At 35.2% G+C, this 25,484-nt stretch overlaps 1 protein-coding gene and 1 long non-coding RNA gene across 6 annotated transcripts in view; one reads left to right on the top strand and one right to left on the bottom strand.

Annotated features, from left to right (window-relative positions):
• The window catches only part of NXPE4 (neurexophilin and PC-esterase domain family member 4), a 71,489-nt gene that overhangs the window by 37,708 nt on the left and 8,297 nt on the right, over positions 1–25,484 (top strand). For 2 of the 5 annotated variants that reach the window (XM_074304203.1, XM_074304204.1), the window contains 2 exons: positions 14,543–14,604; positions 17,888–18,106. In XM_074304203.1, coding sequence (XP_074160304.1) covers positions 14,543–14,604; positions 17,888–18,106 — 281 coding nt within the window. Of the gene's footprint in view, positions 1–8,586; positions 9,000–9,677; positions 9,784–13,406; positions 14,129–14,542; positions 14,605–17,887; positions 18,107–25,484 lie in introns of those variants that run through there. The other 3 variants (XM_074304201.1, XM_074304202.1, XM_074304205.1) reach the window with 3 other exon arrangements.
• Positions 7,587–20,776, bottom strand: LOC141563308 (uncharacterized). The gene is made up of 4 exons (XR_012488387.1): positions 20,500–20,776; positions 13,788–13,868; positions 11,346–12,015; positions 7,587–8,320 (listed from the first exon to the last, which is right to left on the bottom strand). It is a non-coding gene; the product is annotated as an uncharacterized LOC141563308 (long non-coding RNA).

The following is a 25,484-nucleotide window of genomic DNA, read 5'->3' as shown; positions in this document are numbered from 1 at the left end:
TAGGAATATAATTTAAGCAACTAGAAAAATAATGTCATTAGATGTTTTTAACATCTTAAATCAGAGACATAGAAACATTTTTTTATTTTTTTGGTGAGGCAATTGGAGTTGCCCAGGGTCACACAGCTAGGAAGTGTCAAGTATCTGAGGCTGGATTTGAATTCAGGTTCTCCTAATCTTAGGACTAGTGCATGTTCTCTCCACTGTACCATCTAGTTACTTTGATAGAAACATTTTAAAATTGGGAGTAGTGGGTAGAGTGTAGTACATACAATGTTCTCAGGAGGAAAGAATTGAAGGTAATATACAGTAATCCTTTTCACATCTTGACTTTTTTCATCATAATTTTAATTTATTTTGTGTTGGCATAAAAAATTGAATCGAACTTTTGGGGGAATTTTGCAAAAGCCACAGAGAGGTGAACAGATGACAGAAACTTTGACCAAATATTTAGCCAAAATTTTACAATAAGGTATGTAATCACCTCATGAAAAAAAGAACAAATTCAGACTACTTTTCTAGTACAAAAGGAGAGCCAAAACATTTTACACAGATTTTCCAGAATTTACAGGCACAGCACACCTAACTCCCATAACACTGAAGTTGAACTGTAAGTGAAATATTTTTAAAATGTGGTTTGTTTTTTTTTTTTGGTATGGGGAAAGATAGTTGGAAGGAACTCTCAAATATCCCATAGCTCCCTAAACAGAGGTCCCTCATATGACATTCACAGTAATCAATCACTAATATATAGTAATTAGTAATTGACAGGTGACATATGACATTTTAGGAATTTCCCAAGTACTTATGTTACAACTTCTTTTTGAATTAGGTGGTGCTTTTCTACTTTTCAGATGAGGAAGCTGAGAATCAAAGATGTTTAAAAGGTTGACCAAGCTTGTATAATTAGTAAATAGTAGCACAGAGACCTAAACCCCTTTTTGTTACTTCTCCAGTTAATTACATTTTAAATTAAGAAAATTTAATATAATATCCTATTCAAAGCCAACTTTAGAATATGAGAGAAAGATAGAGAGAGAATGAGGGAGAGAGAGAGAGAGAGAGAGAGAGAGAGAGAGAGAGAGAGAGAGAGAGAGAGAGAGAGAGAGAGAGAGCGCTCTAGTAACCTTTCTGTTAGAACTTTCTAAAGATAGAAGTGAATTCTATGAGCTATGGGTTCCTATCCTTGAAATCTTAAAATAGAATTTTCATGAATGGAGCTATCCATCTCTGGTTAATAAATCACTAGAAATGCCATACAGGGGATCTTTGTTTAGTGAGGAATGAGATAATGACCATGAGAACTTTCCAATTTTAAGATCACTTAATTCAAAATGCAAAAATAATTATGCCATTAGACAAATATTTAAGGGTAGAAGTCTCAAGGCAAAGAAAATGTTATCCTGAATTTTTCTGTCTCCACCATGACCTTTCTAATCATATTAACCTAATTAATTCATCCCCTATAACATCCTCTGAACCCCTTCTCACATTAGCCACCCTAGTTTAGGTCCTCAGTTGTTATAATGGGTTATTGATTGGTTTTCTCACTCTAGCCAATACTGCATAAGCCTGATGACAAAATAATCTTCCTAAGGAACAGCTTGAAATATGTCAATCCATTACTTCAAAACTTTTAGTCACTCCTTTTTACCTTTGCAATAAATTCCCCAGCTTAGCATTTAAGTCCAGGGGTGCATTGGAGCAAGACTGAACCAGGGGAGCCCATTGCTCAATTTTCCAGTTGAGAATCTATACCTTGACAAATTACCAATAAGGGTTTGATTTATTTATTTATTTGTTGATTACCTTTAAGCTTATGCTTCAACAAAGTGCCAATAGTGCAGATTAAGTTTGTAAGAGTTGGTTGTGGGCACTCCTTTTCCCCAAAGAAGAACACTAATTTTTGTCCCAGGAGAATTCAGATCAATGCATCTTTAAGACCTATAAGAACGAATCAGGAAAAGCTGCCAAATAGAATATATTTGCTCCAGCTTAGTTTTGGAGCAACTGAGCTTTTTTTAGAAACTCATCCATGTTAATGACATCTAGTCTTAGTTCTTGACTTTGTTGTAAATATCATAGAAACAAAGAATCATAGAGTTTCAAAAAGAGTCTTCACCATAACATATTAGCCATGTGGTCATCTAATCTTGCCTTGAAGTTCTATAATGAGTTTTCCCCTAGGGAACTCCTAAGAAGACCTGCCAAATTGATGTTGATATGATGTAAACAATTGAATCCAATCAATCAGTACTAAATCTATCAGATTATTTGGTTTTGTCCACACTTCTCCTAACTTAATTCTTGATGCTGCCTAGCATCCAGTGAAGGCTTCAGTTCCTGCTTATTTGGATATAATCTCTTCTGTGTCAAAAAAATGCTCATACTCTGAATCTTAATGATTACCCAGATTTAGGTAATCCATACCTGGCCTGATTTGTTATAGATAATTGCTAAAAATATTAGTATGGACATTTAGCAAGGTGAACAGAAATTTCCAATACCTTTCTATATGTTCATGGTTGAGAACAGATTTAAACTTGAATAACATACCACATAGATAGTTAGAATCAATTAAAGAGATTGGAGACTTTGCTTAAATTAAAATGATGTAGTCATTTCATGAAATTTCTATGATTTCTTTACATGGTAGGATAACATTCCATCTTCTTGACCAGAATACTTTCAGGTAATCCCATTGTGTTCCATAAAAAGATTCAGGGCATGTGGAGAAATATTAGGGTCACAGTATGCTTATCTAAAAGTAAAATAAATCATTTTTGTGACAGAATAGAGTATAGATTGAAATGTGAAGAGTCTTGAGGCTAAGACTTACCATATGGCTTTTACCACAGTTTAAGTGTGAGGTGATGAGGGTCTGAACTAGAGTAATCATAAGTAATTATAAGATAGTCACTTGCTCATGTTGGACAAAAGGGAGTGGTCTAGAGATATAAAAAATAAGTTGGGGACTTTCCAGGTTATTGGGTCACTTTCACCATATTGGGCTTGGTCACCATAACAAGGTAAAACAAAAGTGAAGGTCTTCTACTTAGCTTCTTATGACTAAACAAGTAAATTTATAATCTGTAGTTCATGGCTCTGAGGCCAAATATACAGAACCTATAAATACTACAACTATGGAATCACATCAGACTGATTAATATTGATTGGAATAGGTAATGGGTCTAAATGAATCATTTCTCACAGAAGGAGTGATAAGATAGGTAGAAAAACCAGGAGAAAGTGGTGTTCCCCAAACTCCCAAACAAGTGAACATTATTAAGAAGGAAAAAATAAGTAGCATTGTTAAAGACTGCAGAGAAATTGAGGAAAATGAAGATCAAAAAAAGACCATTGTGTTTGGCAACAAAGGTCATTATATTCAATGTATTGTGTCACTTTCTGTATTTTTTCTTCATTATTCCCTATCAGTCTCTCTGTTTGTTTATTAGAGTCAGGAATGGGAATTTACACAAACATTGTCAGATTTCATGTTTGCAATCCCTTTCTACTAATCTAAATCATTGTTGCTGCATTTTAAGCCATCTACATCCTAGATGGACCAGTTTAAAATTTGATGGTATCATTGACTATTACCAAATGCTGGTAATGTTCATGGTTCTCAGAAAGATCAGTAAACTGAAATAAAGGTTTGTACTTAGTCATATTATATTTGCATCAGTTACAGTTAAAATTACTAAGAATTCACCTTTTATTAACACAGAGACTATAAGAAACAATTTATCTTACCATAAACATTGTATTATCATAACAACAGTATAACTAACAATAAAAACAAATTTGGTTTTGTTTTAATAATATAAGTTGCCTATCCATGCAAGAAATATTCATTGGATTATCAGAGTCAGAGCTAAGGAATACTTGAGCTATTTAGTTCTTTTAGACTTCAGTTCAAAATAAGACTAAACTAAACTAAAACTAAACTATCAAAGTAGTTCAAAATTTAAATAGGATTGATTGTAAAGTGGTAATAAGTTGCTGAAAAAGCTTTTAAAGTATTTGTTAACTTGTCACATGGAAGTCTTATATTGTGTGGCCTTAAAGGATAGAATTTGTAAAAGTGAGCAATTGAGAAGTAGATTTCGCCTAAATTGAAGAGAAAATTGCCCAGCAATTAAAGGTTCCAAAGCAATGCAATGATCTAGGAAAGTTAAAAGTTATCCATCATTGGAAGTCTTTAAATGGAAGTTGGCTAAACTGAGTGAAGAGGAAAATGAAAAATCTTGGAAGGGATGTGGAGAAATTGGAACACTAATTCATTGTTGATGGAATTGTGTACTATTCCAATAATTTTGGAGAGCCATTTGGAATTATGCCTAAAGTGTTACTAAACTACCTATATTCTTTTATCCAGCAATGCCACTACTATATCTGTTCTCAAAGATGATTAAGGAAAAATATTTATATTAGGTACATTTGTGGAGGCAAAGATTTGAAAACTGCAGGGATGCCCATCAGTTGTTGGAAAGACTAAACAAATTGTGGTATATAATTATGATGGAATACAACTATGCTATAAGAAATGATAAGTATAATGTTTATAGAAAAAACATGGACAAATTTGCATGATTTAATGAAAAGTGAAATTAACAGAACTAAACGAATGTTGTATACAGTAATAGGAATATTGCTTTAAGAACTTTGAGAAACAAGTCATTTTGACTTTTATAAATATGCAAATTAACTATAAATGACCTATGAAGGAAAATGCTGTCTTCATCCAGAGAAAGAACAGGTAAATAGAAATATACAATTATTTTACATATATATACACACATATATATATATATATATATATATATATATATAATGTATATTTGTGTCTAATGGTGGTCATCTCTAGAGGGGAAGAGAGAAGAAAGGAAAAAGGAAAAAAAGAATTCACCTGATAACTTTATTTTATATTTAAAAGAAGCATCAAAATACAGTTTCATGTGCAATCATTTTTTTCCCTTCCTATTCTACTATATTATAGAAATACTTTTTTATATCTTAAATTGAAAATAACAAAAATTTAAAAACCCCAAAAGCTGGATGACCAAATTTCAAAAAAATAAATTCTAGGAAAGAGTTTTATTTTAAGTATTTGGATTAAATGATCTCTAAGACTTCTTGTATCTCTGTGATTCTATGATTACCCAGATGTTACTAGATTATAGTGAGGGACTATTTAAGGAACTATCAATGAAACTATGATTCATTTTATTGGGATGAATAGGTAAGGTCTTAATTCAACAGCAGGGAAGAAATAATTCTCATATCATGAGATTTACTGAAGCATAAAGAATTATGAGAATCTCTGGTAGATAGTTATTACTGAGAACACATGATAACTTCCAGGTCTACTCTTTTAGTCTTCTTCATCCCTGGACTCCTCATTTTAGTGATATTTGTGTTGAATTGATACTTTGAAATGAAATGAGATAGCCACACTCATCTTTGGATACTCACCAGGATGATGGCAACCAGTATGATGGTAACAGGAACTGAGACCAATAACTCTTCAATAAAGCATGCAAAGATGTACAGGGTAAACAGAGGTAAACATCACAGAAAGTACAGAGACCAGAAACAAAATGGAGTATAGAGACAAATGGCATGGAAAATTAATAAGGTGATAGAAGAAGGCAGACAGCAGTGAGAAAGAGGATAAGGAGGAGAAAGGGCACAGAGAAATATTCACATAATCATGGATTAGAGTTGAGAGTACTTAGGATGGATGGAGAAGTGCTGGGGGTGAGGGGGATGCAGGAATTTAAACTCTCATTTTTATAAGGTTTTGGTGAGGGATACTAATTTCTAATGGTAGTTCATTAATTTACATAACCAGATGATCTCAAAATTGTCAGTAAATCTTTAAACTTAGCATGTCCATATCATTCCAAAGTTATTTGTAACATTTGGTTTTCAGCAAATCTTACTGTGGATGTCTGAAACTGACCCAAAATTACATATTGTAGGACAAAAAGACCTTGACAGAAAAACTGATTCAGTGCATATTACCAGGATATGATTTTTGATAAATATATGACACAATTTGCAAATTATTCTTTGATCTTTGGAATACTTTATGCCAGACTTCTTAGGTTCCTTTTTTGAAATGTTAGTTTCTGCTATTGTTACTATCTATTGAATACTTGGGCAGCTAGATGGCACAGATTTTAGGCAAGGGCCTAGAATCAGGAAGACATAGGTTCAAATGTGGCTTCAGACACTTGCTAGCTGTATGACCTGGGCAAGTCATTTAACCCTATTTGCCTCAATGTGCTCATTTGAGTAGGAGAAGGAAATGGCAAACTATTCTTGTGTCTTTGCCAATAAAATCTCAAATGAAATCCTGAAGAATTGGATACAATTAAATGACTGAAAAATAACTGAGTTCTTATATGCTTAATTACAACACTGATTAAAAGGAGTGGTGGTGTTCAGGAGACTAGAACAAGATACAATTTTAACACAAAAACCCATTTTCTTTACCAGTCTAATGGCTAGTTTTCAAGGGACAGATTTAGGGTTAAGTGTGGGATAGGTAAAGACAATCAGAACATTGAAGGAAAAAAATAGCACAGATGAATTCTATTATATTCAGATTTGATGATCTGAATATTTCTTCCCATTTCTTTCCTCTAGACAGCTCCTTCTCATGTCCTTTACAAAAGTGAATATTCTCTTCTAGTAATATAGATAGTTTAATTGCATTGAGACAGAAGATATAAAATCTTCTATTCTAGGCTATCATTGAAATGTCTCCAAGAAACCTTTAACAAAATGAAAATATCTTTTGGGATTTTCACTTTAACTCTTATGAAAACAGGGTGTCCTGTGGAATAGTATCACTTTTGCTCCCAAGGAAATAGAAGTCCTGTTTAATGCAATATAAATGGTCTTTTTGGATGAGAATTACAATGCAGATCAGGAGAGTAGTGACCATATCTCTTCCTAGATCACCACCTAGTAAACATAGGAAACTTTAAAATTCCCACAATTAACTTTCAACAGCTGTTCAGAAAAGCCTGAACTTTGGGACAGTGCCTTTTCCTCACCCCTCAACCCAGGAATAGAATCCAGTTTTAACATAAAGTACAAAGTACAAATAAGTTAGAGAAATGAGCAAACAACACAAAATAACCTGACCATAAAAAGTACTATGGTGACTGGGAAGATTAATGCAAACTAGAAGAAATGTCAAAATAGCTATGAGCAAAACCTCAAAGTAAAAAAAATAAATTGGGGGATCATGGAAAAATGTATTTGTAGATCTATGGATAAGGACAGAGTTTATCACTAAACAAGAGATAGAGAGATTTGCAGGAATTGTAATGGGAAATTTTGATTACATGAAATTTAAAAGATTTGGTACAAACAAAATTAATACATCAAAATTAGAAGAAAATGAGGAAATTGGCAAAATGTGTTTTATAGCAAGTTTCACTGATAAAACCCTCATTTCTCAGTGTATATGTAACTGAAATAAATTCATAAAAACAAGAACTATTCCCCAATTGGTAGTCAAAGGATATGAACAGATTTTCAGAAGAAGAAAACTAAGCAATCAATAGTCACATGAAAAATACTTTAATCACTATTTATTAGAAAAACAAAAATTAAACTGAAAAACCACTTCATACTTATCAGATTGGGTAACATTACAAAAAAATCCTGGAGCAGATATGGAAAAATTGGGACACTAATGCATTGTTGTTGAAGTTGTGAACTGATCCAACCATTCTGAAGAACACTTTGAGATTGTATATGAAAAAGGCAAAAGGGCAACAAAGCTATATATAAACCTTAACCCAGCAATAGATCTGTATTCCAAAGAGATTAAAGGGAAAGGGAAAGGACCTATAAGTAGAAAAATATTTATAGTAGCTCTTTTTGTGTTGACAAAAAATTGGAAATTGAAGGGATGCCCATTAATTGAGGAATGGCTAAATAAGTTGTGGTATATGATTATGATGATAGTTGTCTTATAAGAAATGATGTGGGGATGGGTCAAAAAATCTTGAGAATATTTGTATGAATTGATGCAAAGTGAAGTGAACAGAAGTAGTAGAACATTATGTTAACAACAATATTGTAAGGATGATCAATTGTGAAAAACTTACTCCAATCAACACAATTATCCAAGACAATTCCAAAGAATCCATGATGAAAAATGCTATCCACTCACTCAGAGAGAACTGATAAACAGATTGAAGCATTCTTTTTAAAAATTATTTTTTTCATGTGTATTTTATTTGCAACATGGCTAATGTGAAAATAGGTTTTGCAAGATTTCATATTATAATGCCTTTTCAAAGGGTGTGGGAGGGATAAGAGGGAGAGAGAGAATTTGGTGCTCAAATTTAAAAAATTAATTTCAAAAAATTGTATGTGAGTGAAAAATGTTTAATGAAATAAATTTAATAATTATTTAAAAAAAAAAAGAAAAACTGGGTATCTTAGGATTTGGATTCAAGACTATCCTTTCTCGTAAGGATTTATAAAAGAACAACCTGTCAAATAAAAATAGTTAAGAGGAAGTCACAAGAGGCTTCTAAAATGAATTTCCTTCCTTTTAGACTACCATAATTCTTATACACAGAGGGAAAAAAAAATAATTAAAATGAGAAAAACTGAAAGCAATTTTCTCCACAAACAAGTGTTACTTTTAAGACAGAGACACACAGAGAGAGGCACACACAGAGAGAGGAATTACAAGAAATAGCCAAAGGTTTGTGAAGAGGCTAAAAACAAACCAAAATGAAACAAAAACAAAACAAAACAAAAAGCCCCAACATTAGCCAAGAAGTCAGAGTACACCAGGAAGTACAGCAGATGAGGGTGGATCCCCAAACCAAGTAAAGAGAATGAAATATAGTGAATGTTTGAAAAGCTATTGTGTGCTGTACTTGGCATTAAGAAATATAAATATAAGTGGAGATAAAGGTGGAAGGGTGAAGTTGCAGTGGCGCTGATTTCTTTTCAATGTAAGTAAAAATTTCATAATGATTAGTTATCCAAAATTGTTATAGATTGTTTGGATCTAGTGTGTTCCTCCTCATGAAGGGTTTTTGAAAGATGATTCGGTGCCATCTTATTGTGTATCCTACAGAGATAGTTCATAGCCAAGCTGAACCAGAGGGCTTCTGTTTGATTTTTCCATTTTTGAGATTCTTATTGAACTGTCCCCAGTATAGGGGACTGGCTCAAGCAGGAAAGAGGAAGAAAAATTGCCACTTCATTTAATTAAAGTACTTAAACAGTAATGTTGTAATGTTTTTTTCTTTGTTAACTCGTACAGAAAATTTTTCTATGCCTATTGAATCCTTGGTGACCTGAGGGGTGAGGGGTGTTGTGGCAAGAAGAGACATCCATTATAATTAGGGAAAATTCCCTAAGGAGGTTGGAAAGGCTCATTCTCTGAACAAAATTGTCTTAGTAATTCATTATTCAGACATAAGCAGCCTCGTCATGTTTAATGTCCTTCCTGTCTATATGATATGCTATTGGCACATTTTCAGAGTCAAAAAGAGAAAAATGTGAACCAAGCAAACAATAACATTCTAAGAATTAGAGAGCTGTTAAAAAGGATGATAGCTAAGCATAAAGCAATGTCCTTTTTACTATTCTTTGCATTTTTTTTTTTAAATGTTCATCTCTCTTAGGCTGCTTAGCAGGACTTCAAACCTGACTGCTTGGAAACTACTGGTTATTATGATGTATGTATTGACTGCTTTGATCATTTTGATAGTTTCTAAAAACTTCTCAAAGGTAAACAATGTTTTATTTCCCAGTAGTATACTCTATCCCAAAGCAAATACAATTTAAAAAAAAGAATCACAGAGGGGAGTGCCAATGGTATATTTATCACAAAATGACTTAAGATTTTTCTTAAAAAATTAAAAAGGACTACTGTCTCTAAAGTTTATACAGAGCCTGGAAATAGGCTTTATCTCGAGGGCTCATTTTTTATGTTCCCCAAGTCCATCTTGAATTTCAAGGACATTTGAAGGAGTACCCAATACTGCCCTCAAGACAGAGTGTCTCAGGTTCTAAATTGATTTCTGGGAGTTGAAAACATAGAACACCTAAAATATGTCTGCTATGCAAAGTCTTGATGCAGTGGTCCTCAAACTTTTTAAATAGGGGGCCAGTTCACTGTCCCTCAGACTGTGGGAGGGTCGGACTATAGTAAAAACAAAAACTCACACTCTGTCTCAGCCCCTCAGCCCATTTGCCATAACCGGGCGGGCACATCAACTTCCTCAGTGGGCATCATCTGGCCCATGGGCCATAGTTTGAGAACCCCTGGTAGAGGGCTGCCTTTGACATAAGAAAGTAACAAGCATGGAGACAACAGCAATGTTTTAAATTTTTATGATACTTCTAAAAAAGTTGTCCTACTAGATTGTTACATTGTCCTGTTAGATTGGAACTAAGAAACTTCTGTCCAGGCAATTTATGAAACTAGATAGAATGGCAAATGTTGAGCTTCCTCCTCCAAAAGGACCTTAGAGTTAGAAACTCATAGGAATTGCATAGAGAATACAATAATAGGATTATTAAATTTTATAGCTGTATAAAATCACAATAATTCAGTCCTTTCTTTTTACAAGTAGGGAAGTTGATGCCCAAAGATGTTTAATACTTTGTTGAGAGTTGGGCAGCTGATTAGTGACAGAACTCAGACCAGAATACAAGCTTTTTGATTCTTAGAGCAGAGCTTCTCAAACTTCTTACATCTTTCTCCCATTCCTTCTCCCCAACACCTTCCTGCTCAGTTTGAGGATCTTATCACTTACTGAGAAAATCAAAATATTCTTCATGAGATCCATATTTTCCCCTATTCTATGCCCTCACAACCTCTCTTCATCACCCTCTCCTTTTTTGTTCTCCAAGTTCTGAAGAAAAGGTAGTTCATCTTGTTGCCAAGGTCAACAAGCTATTTATGCTCTTGGTCTCACTTGATCTCATTCCTTTTTATCTCCTCTATGATCTCTTTCTTTCCCTCCCTTCCTCTGTCTCTCTGTCTTATACACATCCCACTATTGAGGAGTAGATTTTAACCAGTTCCTGTTCTGACTTCTGCTAAGTCTCAGTTGATTACTGAGGACCAATTTTATAGACTCAGAATAAGGAAGTGCCCCCAGGGTGACAGCATAGTGGAAAATTACAGGAAAAACATGATTTTTAAGAAGGGACAAAAGGGAGAAAAAGCCCTCTATACATATTGCTCTATCTATACATAAACATATATATAAATACATATATACAGAAACAGATATAAATACCTATATATTTAAACATGCATATATATGTATATATATGTACACTATGTGTGTGTGTGTGTTCAAATTACTCTCAGCTAGTATAGTAACCAGAATTTTGAGGATAAAAACAATTATGGGATTGCTATTGCTCTTCTGATATTCACTATTCATGCAGGCTTCTCTTTGGGGGATCTAGTATGAGCCTGCATGAGAGAGTGAGCAACACACAGGGATAATGTTCAATTTTGTCCCTCCTTAATTACTAATATCACGTCTTTTGACATAATATTCTATTTCTTATTTCTTTATTTTTCCACATTGCATTTTCCTTTCTTCTTTCTAGCCTCTGATTCTTACAGTTTCCTAATTTCTTTAAACTCAACAGGATCAGTTAGTGAATCAATCAATTTCTACAATAACAAACAATATTAAAAATATAAGTAGTTTTGAAAGTTGTGGAAACTAATCATTCCAATGACCAATCACTGTTCCAAAGAATTCCTCATGAAACATGTTGCTCACCTCCATAAAGAAAGGTAATAGTGTCTGAGGCAAAAATCAAGGTACATATGCATATATATAGACATATACACATACACACACATATAATACATATATACACATATATAATATACATGGATAATGTAGGAGTTTCCTTTTCTTTACTATACATGTTTGTAACAAGAATTTTGTTTTTCTTGCTTTCTCCATAGGAGGGGAAAAGAATACAGACCTGAAAATAAAAATAAAATTGAATTTAAAAAAAAAGAATTCATGTCACTACCCCCAGAAAGATCTCCTCCTGTATCCAAAGCTATTAGTATCATTTCTTCTAAGGCTGTCTTTCATCTACTTTGAATTTATTTTATGTATAATATCATATATAGGTTGCCTACATTACTTAAATATAAACTCTTTGAAAAAAGGGATTATTTTTTTTTCTATTTCCAGGATTTAGTGCAATGAATACTGCACTAGTCCCTAGTTAAAGCTTAATAAATGTCCATTGATTGATTTGATGATCTTGATAAAAATATAATTCAGGCTGTTGTCATGCTATTAATACTCTTATAAAGTGTTCTTTTAGCTCAGTCTAAAAACTGATGCTGTCTCTGCTCCCCGCCAATGTTCATCCTCCCACTTAAGCACCTCTTATGAGCTAGCTCTTTCCATCCCACCTAAGAATATAACTAGATCTTCCTGAGCATTGAACTTAAACCAACTTTCACACTTTCAAGGAATCACCCCTTATGTTTCTTCTCTGCTATCCCCATCACTTTCTAAGAAAAAGGCTTTTCTGACCTCCCCATCACTTGTAACCTGGCACTTTGGGTTCTCATCTTGAGTCTCATCTGACTGTTGCTCTCTAAAGTTTGTCCATAGTCTAACCACTTAGTCATTGTCTGGGCTCTAATTGATTCAAAGTAAATGTAAATGGCAATTGTTTCTCTTTTGACTAAAAACCCTGAGGACTTTCTCCTCCCAGACTGTTTTGTTTTTTTTTTTTGACTAGGTAAAGGCAGACATTTTTTGCCTCATATCTTACTTAGCCTTAATCATGGATTGGGCATTGCCTCAGTCAAACTGAGACCCGTTAAACATCTTAGTTTAAAAATGGCAGTTTCCCACCACATCCAGGGTCATTTCTAATCTTCATGTTCTATATCTTGCCCTTGGACCCAGATGTTTATGAACTTGCACAGCCCTCCCTAACTTAAATCTAATTTCCTTGCATGTAAGGATGAAAGAATGAAAAACAAACAAACAACAAATATTTTCTCAGTTCCTTCAAATCCATGTCAAATCCCCTGATTATGAATATTTATCCATTTGTCTCTCCTCTCCTTCCCTCCCTTTTCCTTTTCTTTTTTTTTTCTTTTTTCCCCTTTCCTTCTCTTACCTTCCCTTCCTTTCCATTCCCTTCTTTTCTTTTGTTTGCCAGCCTGCCTTTTATTCTATCCTGTTGCTTATTTCTCTGTCAGTCTGCCTTGCTCTATAGTATAACAGATAAGTAATAGTAAAAGGTTATGTGTTAAAAGATACAAACTTATCAACAATTAAAGATAATAAAATAGGGGAAAATTCTGTTTTGCCCATAGTAAGTCATATTTCTTATTATTTCAGTTCTGGCCTAAACTGGACTTTCCCATTTCTATATATCACTGCAATGCTTCAAGAATACCCTTGTGTCCTAAAATATCAATCGATCAAACAAATATTGACTTGAAAATAAACAAAATCAAGAAACAACTAGACCAGCTCATTCCACACAGGCCATTCTCTCATTTCAACACCACCACAAGTGCAGCCCACAGTGTGGCCAGAATCATCGATCCTAAAACTACTTACTGCACAGCAGATAAGCTAGATATTTTGTTGGAGGTGAGAGACTACTTGGGACAAAGAAAAAAATATGGAGGGGACTTCTTAAGGGCTAGGATTTCTTCTCCAGATCTGAAGGCAGGAGCTTCAGGAAAAGTGACTGACTTCAACAATGGCACCTACCTTGTCAGCTTCACTTTATTCTGGGAAGGCAGAATCTCCGTGTCTCTTCTGCTTATCCATCCTAGTGAAGGGGTGTCTGCACTATGGAGAGCAAGGAATAGGGGCTATGATAAGGTGAATTTCATAGGCCAATTTAACAATGGCACATCCCAGGTCTTCACTGAATGTGGCCTGGTTCTAAATACAAGTGCTGAACTATGCCAATACCTGGATCACCGAGATCAAGAAGCTTTCTACTGTGTGAAACCTCCACAAGTGTCCTGTGATGCACTGGCCCAACTAAAATCTAAGAATAAGGAACTTTCCTATCTTAGCATCCTAGAGAAAAGCCTCTTTAACAGGTAAATAAATTCTTCAAGAACTGTCCTGCCTCCATGAGTACTTGAATAAGAGTTAAGGCTCATGAAGATGAATTTATTTATGTATTCTCATGAAGGTTCATGAGAAGTCATGTAGGAATGTGGATGTAAAGCCACTTTGGACATGACTCTATAATATAGGCAATAATTATCTTTATACAATATATATTATATGTATAATATGTATGTATATATATATATATATATGTATACCCATACAGATATGTATATTTATTTATTAATTTATTACATGGTCTGAAACTGTCTACTATTTCCAGAGATCTTAATTCCCTACTTACAACCCAGACTTGCTGAGGCAAATGAGTTGAGTTGGTCTTTATTCTCTTTTGAATTCTAGGCTGCCAGTTGGATAACTTATGTGTCTTTCTTTTTAAGGTTCAACACAGGGGTGGAGATTTTGAACAACTTTGATTCCATCAGTGTCTCAGTGTGTAACAGTATGTATTCTTTTTAAATATCAACACTCTAAATCAGAATTACTCCAAGCACGTATTCTCTGAGTTTAAGATAGAATATGTAAAATTCAGGATGCAATTCTCTCCTGATTTTCCTTCTGCCCATCTAACTGTTCCTCTGCCTCCTTTTCTGGAAGTATGATCCTCCAGATCATACCTTCTAATCATAGGTATCCCTCAGGGTTTTGTCCTGGTTCCTCTTCTCTTCTCCTTTATACTACTTTACTTGGTGATATCATCAGCTACTATGGGTTTAATTACCATCTCTATGTTGATGATTCTCAAATTTACCTTTTCTGACCCAATTTCTCTCTTCATCTCCAAATCCCTTTCAGAGATCTTGAACTGGATTTCCAGTAGACATCTTAAATATGATATTAAAAATGTCCCCAATAGTACTCATTATCTTTCCCTCTTTCCTAACTTCCCTGTTATTGTACAGGGTAGTGCCATCCTCCCAGTCCTGAAACCCAGAACTTCTTTTGGATTCTTTACTATCCTCTTACTTCCCACATCCAAACTGTAGCCAAAGACCTATCAGTTTCACCTTTGTAGCATCTTTCCAATATCCTCTTAATTCCTTCTACTAGTTATTTATTTTTTATAAAGTATATAACTTGTTTTGTATCTATAAATTTACATATAAATGTTTATTTATTGATCCACTTTCTTGGTATTATTAGTAAAGATTGTACACCAATATTAATAAAGTCTTTTCATTAAATAATTAAAATAAGTCATTTATGTTAAAACATCACGATTGATGAGGTTTAGAATTGGGGGTACCTAAATGAAATTAGGGTTTAATTAAGGTCTAGTGGCAGGTTCGGAGTACAGGGAGGCAAATAGAGCTCTCTGTAACCCTTTTGGATTCAGTGCAAGGATACAGAGTTAAATGAGGTCAAGTAGCGGTGCAAGAGTCCCCTGTAAAAGAATTTACAGACCCGAAAACCTAGATTGATAAAAGAGGTTTATTATGGGGTTTGGAAGTAAAGTCTAGTTAGTAAAGTTGAAGGTAGAGATAAAAAACACCAGAACCAGGGTTCCCTTGGGCAGAGATCCTTTGGCGTGCCAAGTGTGGCATAGCTGCCATGTTTGGGACCTCTGCAAAGAGAGGACTCCAGCTTGCCTCTTTTATAATAGGGGGCTTTGGATACAAGCTGAAGGGGCTTGTGGGTGGAGTCCCAGGTTGGCTCTGGGCTGGTTTTAGCCAGGGTTAGAATTTGAATTGAATTCAATGGATTTCAGGACTGAGCCAACCCCACCCAGATAACAAAGATGAAACTGTTTGTGCTTAGGGTGGAGTCCTCTCCCTGAGGAAGAGTCCAAGGAGGTTTTCTCCTTTGAGGATTTTTCAGAGTTTTGGGGTTCCCTTGTCAAGATCATTATTTTCTTGGAGTATGCTTTTAAAACAAAATAAACATCACCACCTCTCAGGGTTAGAAAGTACTTCAGAGATCATCTGCCCTAAGTTTGGTTCTGAATCTTTTCTAATATTCCTGATGAGTTAATCAATCTCTGACTGAAGATCTCCAACAAAGGACAACCCACTATTGCTCTAGTAATTCAGCCATACCTTTGGTCATCTCTTGTTCTTAGGTTATTTTTCCTTAAAAGGAGCTTAAAATTGGGTATTAGACTTTGGAATTGGATTTCCTGGAGACTTCTCAAACTCCACATGTCCAACATAAACTCATTGTTCTCCCCTTCCCCCTACAAATCCTCTTCTCCCCTAAATGTCTCTTCCCATTCACTATGATCACACAGAGTGCCAGAACACATGATATTCTGTCCTGGATCACAAACCTTTTGTACTGGTCATTTCTCACACCTGAAATGTGTTATTAAAGTCTATAAAGCCAGATTTGAACTCAGGTTTTCTTGAATTCAAGTCTATCACTCTACTGTACCACTTAGCTGCTCTATGGCATACAGTACATATTTAATAAATACTTGTTGATTAATTGATTGATTCTAAGTCCAGTCAGCTAAAGCATAGTTCTCTTCAAAAACAAAGAATGAACAAGAATTTAATAAATGCTGTTGATTGATTGATTGATTCTAAGTTTAGTCAGCTAAAGCATAGTTCTCTTCAAGGACAAAGGATGAATAACAATTTATGAATAGTAGTAATTGGCAACTCATCAGTTCCTGGGCAACTGGATATTTCCTTCTTCTTCTTTTCCTCCTCTTTCTCTTCCTCCTTCTTTCCCTCTGTCTATGTGGGTCTTACGTATGGGTCATATATCAAAGGAATATACATTTTGATTACTTATACTTCTCTAGGACTAATCTTTTCCTTTCCTATTTATTTATTTTATTATTTCTCTCTCTCCCCCCCCCCAAAAAAAAAAAACTGAGATAATTAATGTTTTTTTTTGTCTCATGTAGTTTTCATTTATGCTTTTTTGAAAAATAGTCTGGAAAACAAGTCTTTGATAAAAACCCATTGTGGTTTAAGTGGAACTACTTGACTGTGCCTTTAAATTACTTTGGCCTTCACATATTGGCCAAAAAAATAGGTCTCAATATAAGCCTCACATGCTCACTATTTGGGTTTTAAAGTCTCAGTGTGAATGTAAATAGTAATTGTTTCTGTTCTGGCCAGAAACTCTGAGGGTCTTCTCTTCCCAGATTGATTCTTTTGTGAAGGCAAACTAGACTTTGTTTTGTCTCAGTTCTTACCTAGCCTTTAGTTACTGAATGGGCATTGCTTCAGATAATCTGACAACTAGGAGAGATCTTAACTTAAAAAGATGAAGGTCTCCCATTGCCTTTGGCACCATTGCCTTGACATTAGGTTCCTTTGACACTGGAGGAGAGGATGAGGCTGATGATTCTGCAAAACCCAGTTTCAGTTAAATTCAATTCACTTGCAAGTCAAGACATTACCTTCCAGATGTCTTTGGTCCTCTCCAAGAACAAAGGAAAAACTACAGCAACAGTGGCTTCTGTGCTTAATGTGCATCCACTTCCACCTTTTCATGATAAGGGTAGGCTAACAACCTTTTAATCATAGCTATCACATCTAGCTAACAAAAATCAGACAAGGGTGCCTTTAAGTTAAAAATACAACTTTTTTTTTAGCTTCAGTAATTAACTACGCATAATGTTTGGTCTTAGAGAGCTACCTAACAATGTTAATGAATTCCCAAGATTATCTATGGCTCAGCATGCAAATAAATTTAAACCAGAATAATCAATATGTCTAGATTACTTTTGTTTCTTTAATATTTTTGAAACTATTATTGTATTTCATTGACAGAGCAAACAATATCATTAAAAGGGAAATGTAAACCTGAGATGTGGTCCTCAATCCCCACTGGCTATGTCTGGAATAACACATGGAATCTGGTCTCCTGCAATTTGTCTCATTTCGACACTGAGACCCAAATGACTGTTTGCTTGAAGGGAAAGCTCATTTATATCCTGGGAGACTCTACGACCCGTCAGTGGATGGAATACTTCACAAAGAACATCAGAAGTGAGTTTTGATGTTGAACTCATCTTCAAATCTCTTTTAGAATCTGCTTCTTCAGGTTTCTAGGGGAGGGTATATAGTTACACTGTATTTTTTTTCTTCATATTACTTAATTTCAAAACTTTTAACATTTTATCTAAGATGCAATTACTATTCCTTTGCATTTATATATTTCACAGACTTAATGGGAACCAGTGAGAATAAGCTGCCTCTCTACCTTCTTCACAGATAGTTCCCACTTTATTATTCACACAGTGAATGCATTCAAATTAAAATTCAGATAGGATGACCTATATATAATTAAATTGGAGAAGGAACATCAATAGGTTTCTGCTGCACTTCCTTTCCATCAGAGAGGTTCTAAGATTTGTAAACAATATAGGAGAATGGTCTTTCATTATTTTAAGAAAAAAAAAGTGGGAAAGGAAACCCCATCACCTCCTTTTACAGTATGTTCTATTGTAGAGTTAGTATTTACAAAAAGATTTCCTTTCAATGTTTTCACAATAGAGAAATTATAACTTTAATTTTACCCCTAATTTTACAGCTAAAGAAACTGAGGCCTAGTGAGGTGATTGGGTCAGAACTGCTCCTAGAACTCGCATAGCAAAGACACATATAATCTTAAGAGAAAGTCAAGGTTTTAGGCATTGTAGAATCCAATCCCTTCCTTTTTATGACCTCTTAAATTCCAGAAGAGTGCTCTTTCCCTTGTTATGATGAACCCCCTTCCAATAGATCAAGGTTTGGTAGTAAATATCCAAGGACAGTGTTGTATGAGAAGTCAAGTTCAAATCCAACTTAAGATACTGACTAGATCATGGGCAATTCATTTAACTTGTCTGTGTCTATATATAAATACATACATATATATATATATATATACACAGAGAGAGAGAGAGAGAGAGAGAGAGAGAGAGAGAGAGAGAGAGAGAGAGAGAGAGAGAGAGAGAGGGAGGGAGAGAGAGAGAGAGAGAGAGAGAGAGAGAGAGAGAGAGAGAGAGAGAGAGAGAGAGAGAGAGAGAAGAGAAGAGAATGAAGGACAATCAGACTATTTGGTGGGTGGAGCTAAGATGGTGGAGAGGACCATGCATCTTCATAAACTCTCCTTTTCCCTCAATCTATTTTAATGAAATTCAGCCTCAAAATTAGTGCATGACTGTTAGACTCACGAATATTGAGAGTACAACACATTACCAATTGAATATACTCTCATTATTCACCAGAAAAGGTCTGTTTTGCTTGTGAATGAGAATAGAACAGGGTTAGACTCGTCACAGACCTCAGGCAGGCAGTAAGAGCACAGGAAACAGCTCATACTGAGCAGACCAGAGGGGGGTGGGGTGTGATCTCTGCTGGTGGAAAATCCGCAGGGAAAATTCTACCACAGTGTTGGCTACTTTGCCCTTGCAGCAAGCCAGTAGATCAGCAGAGAAGCTATAAACACAGTAGGTAAAGACTATAATCTCAAAATGCTAGAGTCTCTCAGGACCTGACCATATCCACTCAACATCCAGAGTGAATCAGTGTGATCTAGGCCCAGTCCCAGTTGTTGGTCTCAGTGCAGCTGCAGTTGTTGGTCCCAGTGCAGCCACAATTGCTGCCTTTCTGCTACTGCTGATTTCAGTACAACTGCTAATTCCTATGAAGCCGGTGAGTGCTATCCCACTGCTGCTTCACTGCCACTTCCTGTTGTCTGTAGAGGCAGCTTGGAAATACCCCACTGCCCCCATAAGCAGACTATAGTTTTTTTGTTTTGTTTTGTTTTGTTTTCCAAAGTGAGCAAACAGGCAAAGTGGACTCTAACTATAGATACCTTTTATATGGAAAGGGAGCAGACTTCAAACCCTGAGGAGACTAAAAACAGTTTGTCTCTAGATCCAAAGGAGGATATGATCTGATCTCCATCATACAAGGCTTTCATAGAAGAAAGTAAAAAGGATCTTAAAAGAGAGCTAGAAGAAAAATGGGGAAAGGAAAGGAAAGCATTGCAAGAGGGTCAGAATAAGTCATATTACTCATGAAAAGCTAGAGTGCATAAAGAAATCAACTACCTGAAAAACATAATCTGTGAACTGGAAAAGATAAACAATTCCCAGGAAAACAGAATTTGTGAATTGGAAAAAAAAATAATTATTTAAAAAAAATGGCAAAATGAAAAAAAATCAATGGAACAAAACACCTCATTTAAAAACTCTTTTGGACGAATGAAAAAATAAATTTAATAAGTAAATGAAGAAAATAATTCATTAAAAATCAGACTTGAGGCCAAGATGGCGGAGAAGAAACACACGACTCTGTGAACATCCTCACTCCCTCACAACCAATTAGATAAATTAAGTCTCAAAATAAGCCCAGGTCTGATAGATACCACAAGGACTGGAAGCACGACTTACCAGCTGAAGAGAATCTGCAGTTTCAACAGAAAAGGTCAGTCCCCAGGGGAGGAAGAAGAGAGGCCAGCACAGACGGCTGGGTGCTAGCATACTCTGCCCATCGTGCTGGGAAGGGCTCTGGGATCAGAGAAGCCACTGAGATAAAGGAATCTGGCACAGGCTGTTAGCTCTTCTCTGCTAATTATTTAGCAGTTCAGAAGAGAAAGCCAAAATACTTTAAAAACTCAGATTAGATTTTCCCCGTATCCTGGAGGTGACTCAGCAGATCTTGGCACCAGGGGGTGTGGCCTCAGCTACCACCTGAGAATAGTTAAGAGATTGACAAGTGGGTGGATACGGCCCAAGGCAACACACACTGCCTAGTTTAGCTGGAGGGAGTGGAACTCAGTTCCAGGAAGTCCCAGAGAAGCGGAACCTTTGAACTAGGGACTGTGGTTTCTGGCAGACACTTCCAGTTTGAGCACAGGGGCTTTTCACGTCACCTGCTGCAGACATCCACGCCCCACCCGGACACATAGGCTGGGCTTTGTGCTGCCTTTACTGTTCAGCGCCCTCGGGGCACAGCAGTGCTAATCACCTCTGAGGCACTTCCAGGGAGGGGGTGGGGAACTCTCTCCCAGAGCTCTATCTTAGCTCAGGCGCAGGAGCCGCTGCATCCATCTGGTCTGGGAGGAAGCTGGTAAAGAAGTAAATAAATAATTTCCTACCCCAGGGACAGACCCCAAAAGATTTTTTAAATATGAGCAAAAAAGCCAGAAAAACTATAGATTCCTTCTATACAGAGAAAGAGCGGGTATCCAACCCCGAGGAAGTTAACAGCAGAGAGACAGCAGATAACAACCTAAAGGGGAACGATTCCTGCCCCCCATCACATAACTCTCTCCTAGAAGAAACTCTTAAAAAATTAAGGGAGTTTGAAGAAAAATGGGGAAAGGAAAGGGAAGCTATGATAGAGAATAACAACGTCCTGAAATTGGAGTTGGAAAAAATAAAGAATTCACAGGAGATGCAGGGAAACAAAATTTATGAATTAGAAAAGGTTAAAAAAACACAGGAAAGTAGGATTTCTGAATTGGAAAAGATAAAAAAGTCTCAAGAAAATAGAATTTCTGAATTGGAAAAAGAAAATAATTCTCAAAAAAAAATAGGGAAATGGAAAAAAATTCAATAGAGCAAAATAATTCATTTAAAAACGAAATTGGGCATTTACAAAAAGAACTAAAAACTGTGAAAGAAGAAAATAACTCCTTAAAAGTCAGGATGGAACAAATAGAAATGAATGATTCACAGAGAACCCAAGAATCAATCAAACAAAACAAAAAAAAATTAGAAGCTGGAGAACAACGTCAAATACTTACTGGGAAAATCTATAGACCTGGAAAATAGATCTAGGAGAGATAATCTGCGGATTATTGGACTTCCAGAAAACTATGACCAAAAAAAGAGCCTAGATTCTATTTTACAGGAAATTATCAAAGAGAACTGTCCAGAGATAATAGAAACAGAAGGGAAAGTAGATGTGGAAAGAATTCATCGAACTCCTTCTGAAATAGACCCTAAAAAAAGAACACCACGGAATATAGTGGCTAAGCTGCAGAATTACCACACAAAGGAGAAAATCCTGCAAGCAGCTAGAAAAAAACAATTTAAATACCAAGGTGCCACAATAAGGGTCACCCAAGATCTGGCTGCCTCCACATTAAAAGATAGAAGGGCCTGGAACCTGATATTCCGTAAGGCAAAAGATCAAGGACTGCAACCAAGAATGAACTACCCAGCTAAATTTAGCATCTTTTTCCGTGGAAGAAGATGGTCATTCAATGAAACAGAGGAATTCTATATGTTTCTAAGAAAAAAACCAGACTTAAACAAAAAATTTGATCTACATCCACAAGACTGAAGAGAAACAGAAAAAGGTACACAGAACCCTTGAGAACTGTAACTCTGTTGTGGGTATATAAAAAGTACTCAAGGATAATTTGATTTTACTGATATAAAAGAAAAAAAGGGGGGTGTAGTAAAGGGAAGGAGGTCGGTTCAGAAAAAGGGGAAGGAATGATAAAAAGAGGGAAACTACATCCCAGGAAGAGGCATAGAAAATACACCATATCTGAGGGAACTTAGTGAGGGGGAGAATCATTGTGTGAATCTTACTCTCATCAGGAGAGGCTCAAAGAGTAAATAATTAACATATTTGTTTTTCAGAGAATTTTCTCTCACCTCATTAAAAGGGGGGAGAGGAAAAGGGAAAAGGAAAAGGAGAATAAGTGAAGGGACTTGGAGGGAGGGGGGAGGGATCCTAAAAAAAAAAAAAAAGAGGGAGGGTTGCACGTCACAAGGGGGGTCTGTAAATTAAATATCGGGGAGGGGGATCAGGGGGGTCAAGGGAAAAAAAGCATAATCTGGGGATAATACGATGGCAGGAAATACAGAATTAGTAATTTTAACTGTAAATGTAAATGGGATGAACGATCCCATCAAACGGAGACGGATAACAGATTGGATCAAAAAGCAGAACCCTACAATATGTTGTCTACAGGAAACACACTTAAAGCAGGGAGATACATACAGAGTAAAGGTAAAAGGTTGGAACAGAGCCTATTATGCTTCAGGTAAAGCCAAAAAAGCAGGGGTAGCTATCCTTATCTCAGATCAAGCAAAAGCAGAAGTAGATCTCATTAAAAAAGATAAGGAAGGAAACTATATCCTGCTGAAAGGTAGCATAAATAATGAAGCCAAATCAATACTAAACATATATGCACCAAGTGGTATAGCATCTAACTTTCTAAAGGAAAAGTTAAGAGAATTACAAGAAGAAATAGACAGTAAAACTATAATAGTGGGAGATCTCAACCTTGCACTCTCAGATTTAGACAAATCAAACCTCAAAACAAACAAGAAAGAAATTAAAAAAGTAAATAGAACATTAGAAAAACTAGGTATGATAGACCTTTAGAGAAAACTGAATGGCAATAGAAAGGAATATACTTTCTTCTCAGCAGTTCATGGATCCTATACAAAAATAGACCATATATTAGGACATAAAGATCTCAAAATTAAGTGTAGGAAGGCAGAAATAATAACTGCCTTCTTCTCAGATCACAATGCAATAAAAGCTACATTCAGTAAAAAGTTAGGGGTAAATAGACCAAAAAGTAATTGGAAACTGAATAATCTCATCTTAAAGAATGACTGGGTGAAAGAGCAAATTATAGAAACAATTAACAATTTCACCCAAGATAATGACAATGATGAGACATCATATCAAAATCTTTGGGATGCAGCTAAAGCAGTAATAAGGGGAAACTTTATATCTTTAGAGGCTTATTTGAAGAAAATAGAGAAAGAGAAGATTAACGAATTGGGCTTACAACTTAAAAGGCTAGAAAAAGACCAAATTATAAACCCCCAACCAAAAATTAAACTTGAAATACAAAAATTAAAAGGAGAAATCAATAAAATTGAAAGTAAAAAAAACTATTGAATTAATAAATAAAACCAAGAGTTGGTTTTATGAAAAAGCCAATAAAATAGATAAACCTTTGGTAAATTTGATCAAAAAAAAGAAAGAGGAAAATCAAATTGATAGTCTTACAAATGAAAAGGGGGATCTTTCCACCAATGAAGAGGAAATTAGAGAAATAATAAGGAGTTACTTTGCCCAACTTTATGCCAATAAATTTGATAACTTAAGTGAAATGGATGACTTCCTCCAAAAATATAGGCTCCCTAGATTAACAGAGGAGGAGATAAATTGCTTAAATAGTCCCATTTCAGAAAAAGAAATAGAACAAGCTATTAATCAACTCCCCAGGAAAAAATCCCCAGGGCCAGATGGATTCACATGTGAATTCTACCAAACATTTAAAGAACAATTAGCCCCAATGTTATATATATTATTTATAAATTATATAAATTATTTGAAAAAATAGGGGATGAAGGAGTCCTACCAAACTCCTTTTATGACACAGACATGGTACTGATACCTAAACCAGGTAGATCGAAAACTGAGAAAGAAAATTATAGACCAATCTCCTTAATGAATATTGATGCTAAAATCTTAAATAAGATATTAGCGAAAAGACTTCAGAAAATCATCTCCAGGATAATACACTATGATCAAGTAGGATTTATTCCAGGAATGCAGGGCTGGTTTAATATTAGGAAAACTATTAATATAATTGACCATATTAATAATCAAATTAATAAGAACCATATGATCATCTCAATAGATGCAGAAAAAGCAAATGATATTCACACACATGTATTGTACCTAGACTATATTGTAACACATGTAAAATGTATGGGATTGCCTGTCATCGGGGGGAGGGAATAAGAGGGAGGGGGGGATAATTTGGAAAAATGAATACAAGGGATAATATTATAAAAAAATATATATATATATAATAAAAAATTATTAAGTAAAAAAAAAATCAGACTTGAACAAATGGAAATGAATGACTCAAGGAGACATCAAGAATCAATCAAGCAAAACAAAACAAAAAAAAATAAGAAAAAGAAAAAATAGAAAAAAAAATTAATACCTACCTGGAAAAACAACAGACCTGGAAAACAGATGTAGAAGAGATAATCTAAGGATTGTTGGACTCACTGAAAATTGTGATGAAAAAAAGAGCCTAGATAGTATTTTTCAGGAAATCGTCAAAGAGAACTGCCCAGATATTATAGAAACAGAAGGTAAAATAGACATTGAAAGAATTCATTGATCACCTACTGAAAGAGATCCCAAAATCAAAATTCCAAGAAATATTGTGGCTAAATTCCAGAGTTATCAGACCAAGGAAAAATGCTATAAGCAGCCAGAAAAAAAATACTGAGGAGCCACAATAAGAATCCCTAATGATTTAGCAGCATCCACATTAAAGGATCAGAAGGCCTGGAATCTGATATTCCAAAAAGCAAAAGAACTTGGTATGCTGCAAAGAATAATTCACACAGCCAAATTGAGCATATTCTTCCAGGTA

Source organism: Sminthopsis crassicaudata, chromosome 3, assembly GCF_048593235.1.
Source record: "Sminthopsis crassicaudata isolate SCR6 chromosome 3, ASM4859323v1, whole genome shotgun sequence".
Lineage (NCBI taxonomy): Eukaryota > Metazoa > Chordata > Mammalia > Dasyuromorphia > Dasyuridae > Sminthopsis > Sminthopsis crassicaudata.
Note: the sequence above shows the minus strand (reverse complement) of the source record. Positions and strands in the feature narration are given on the sequence as shown.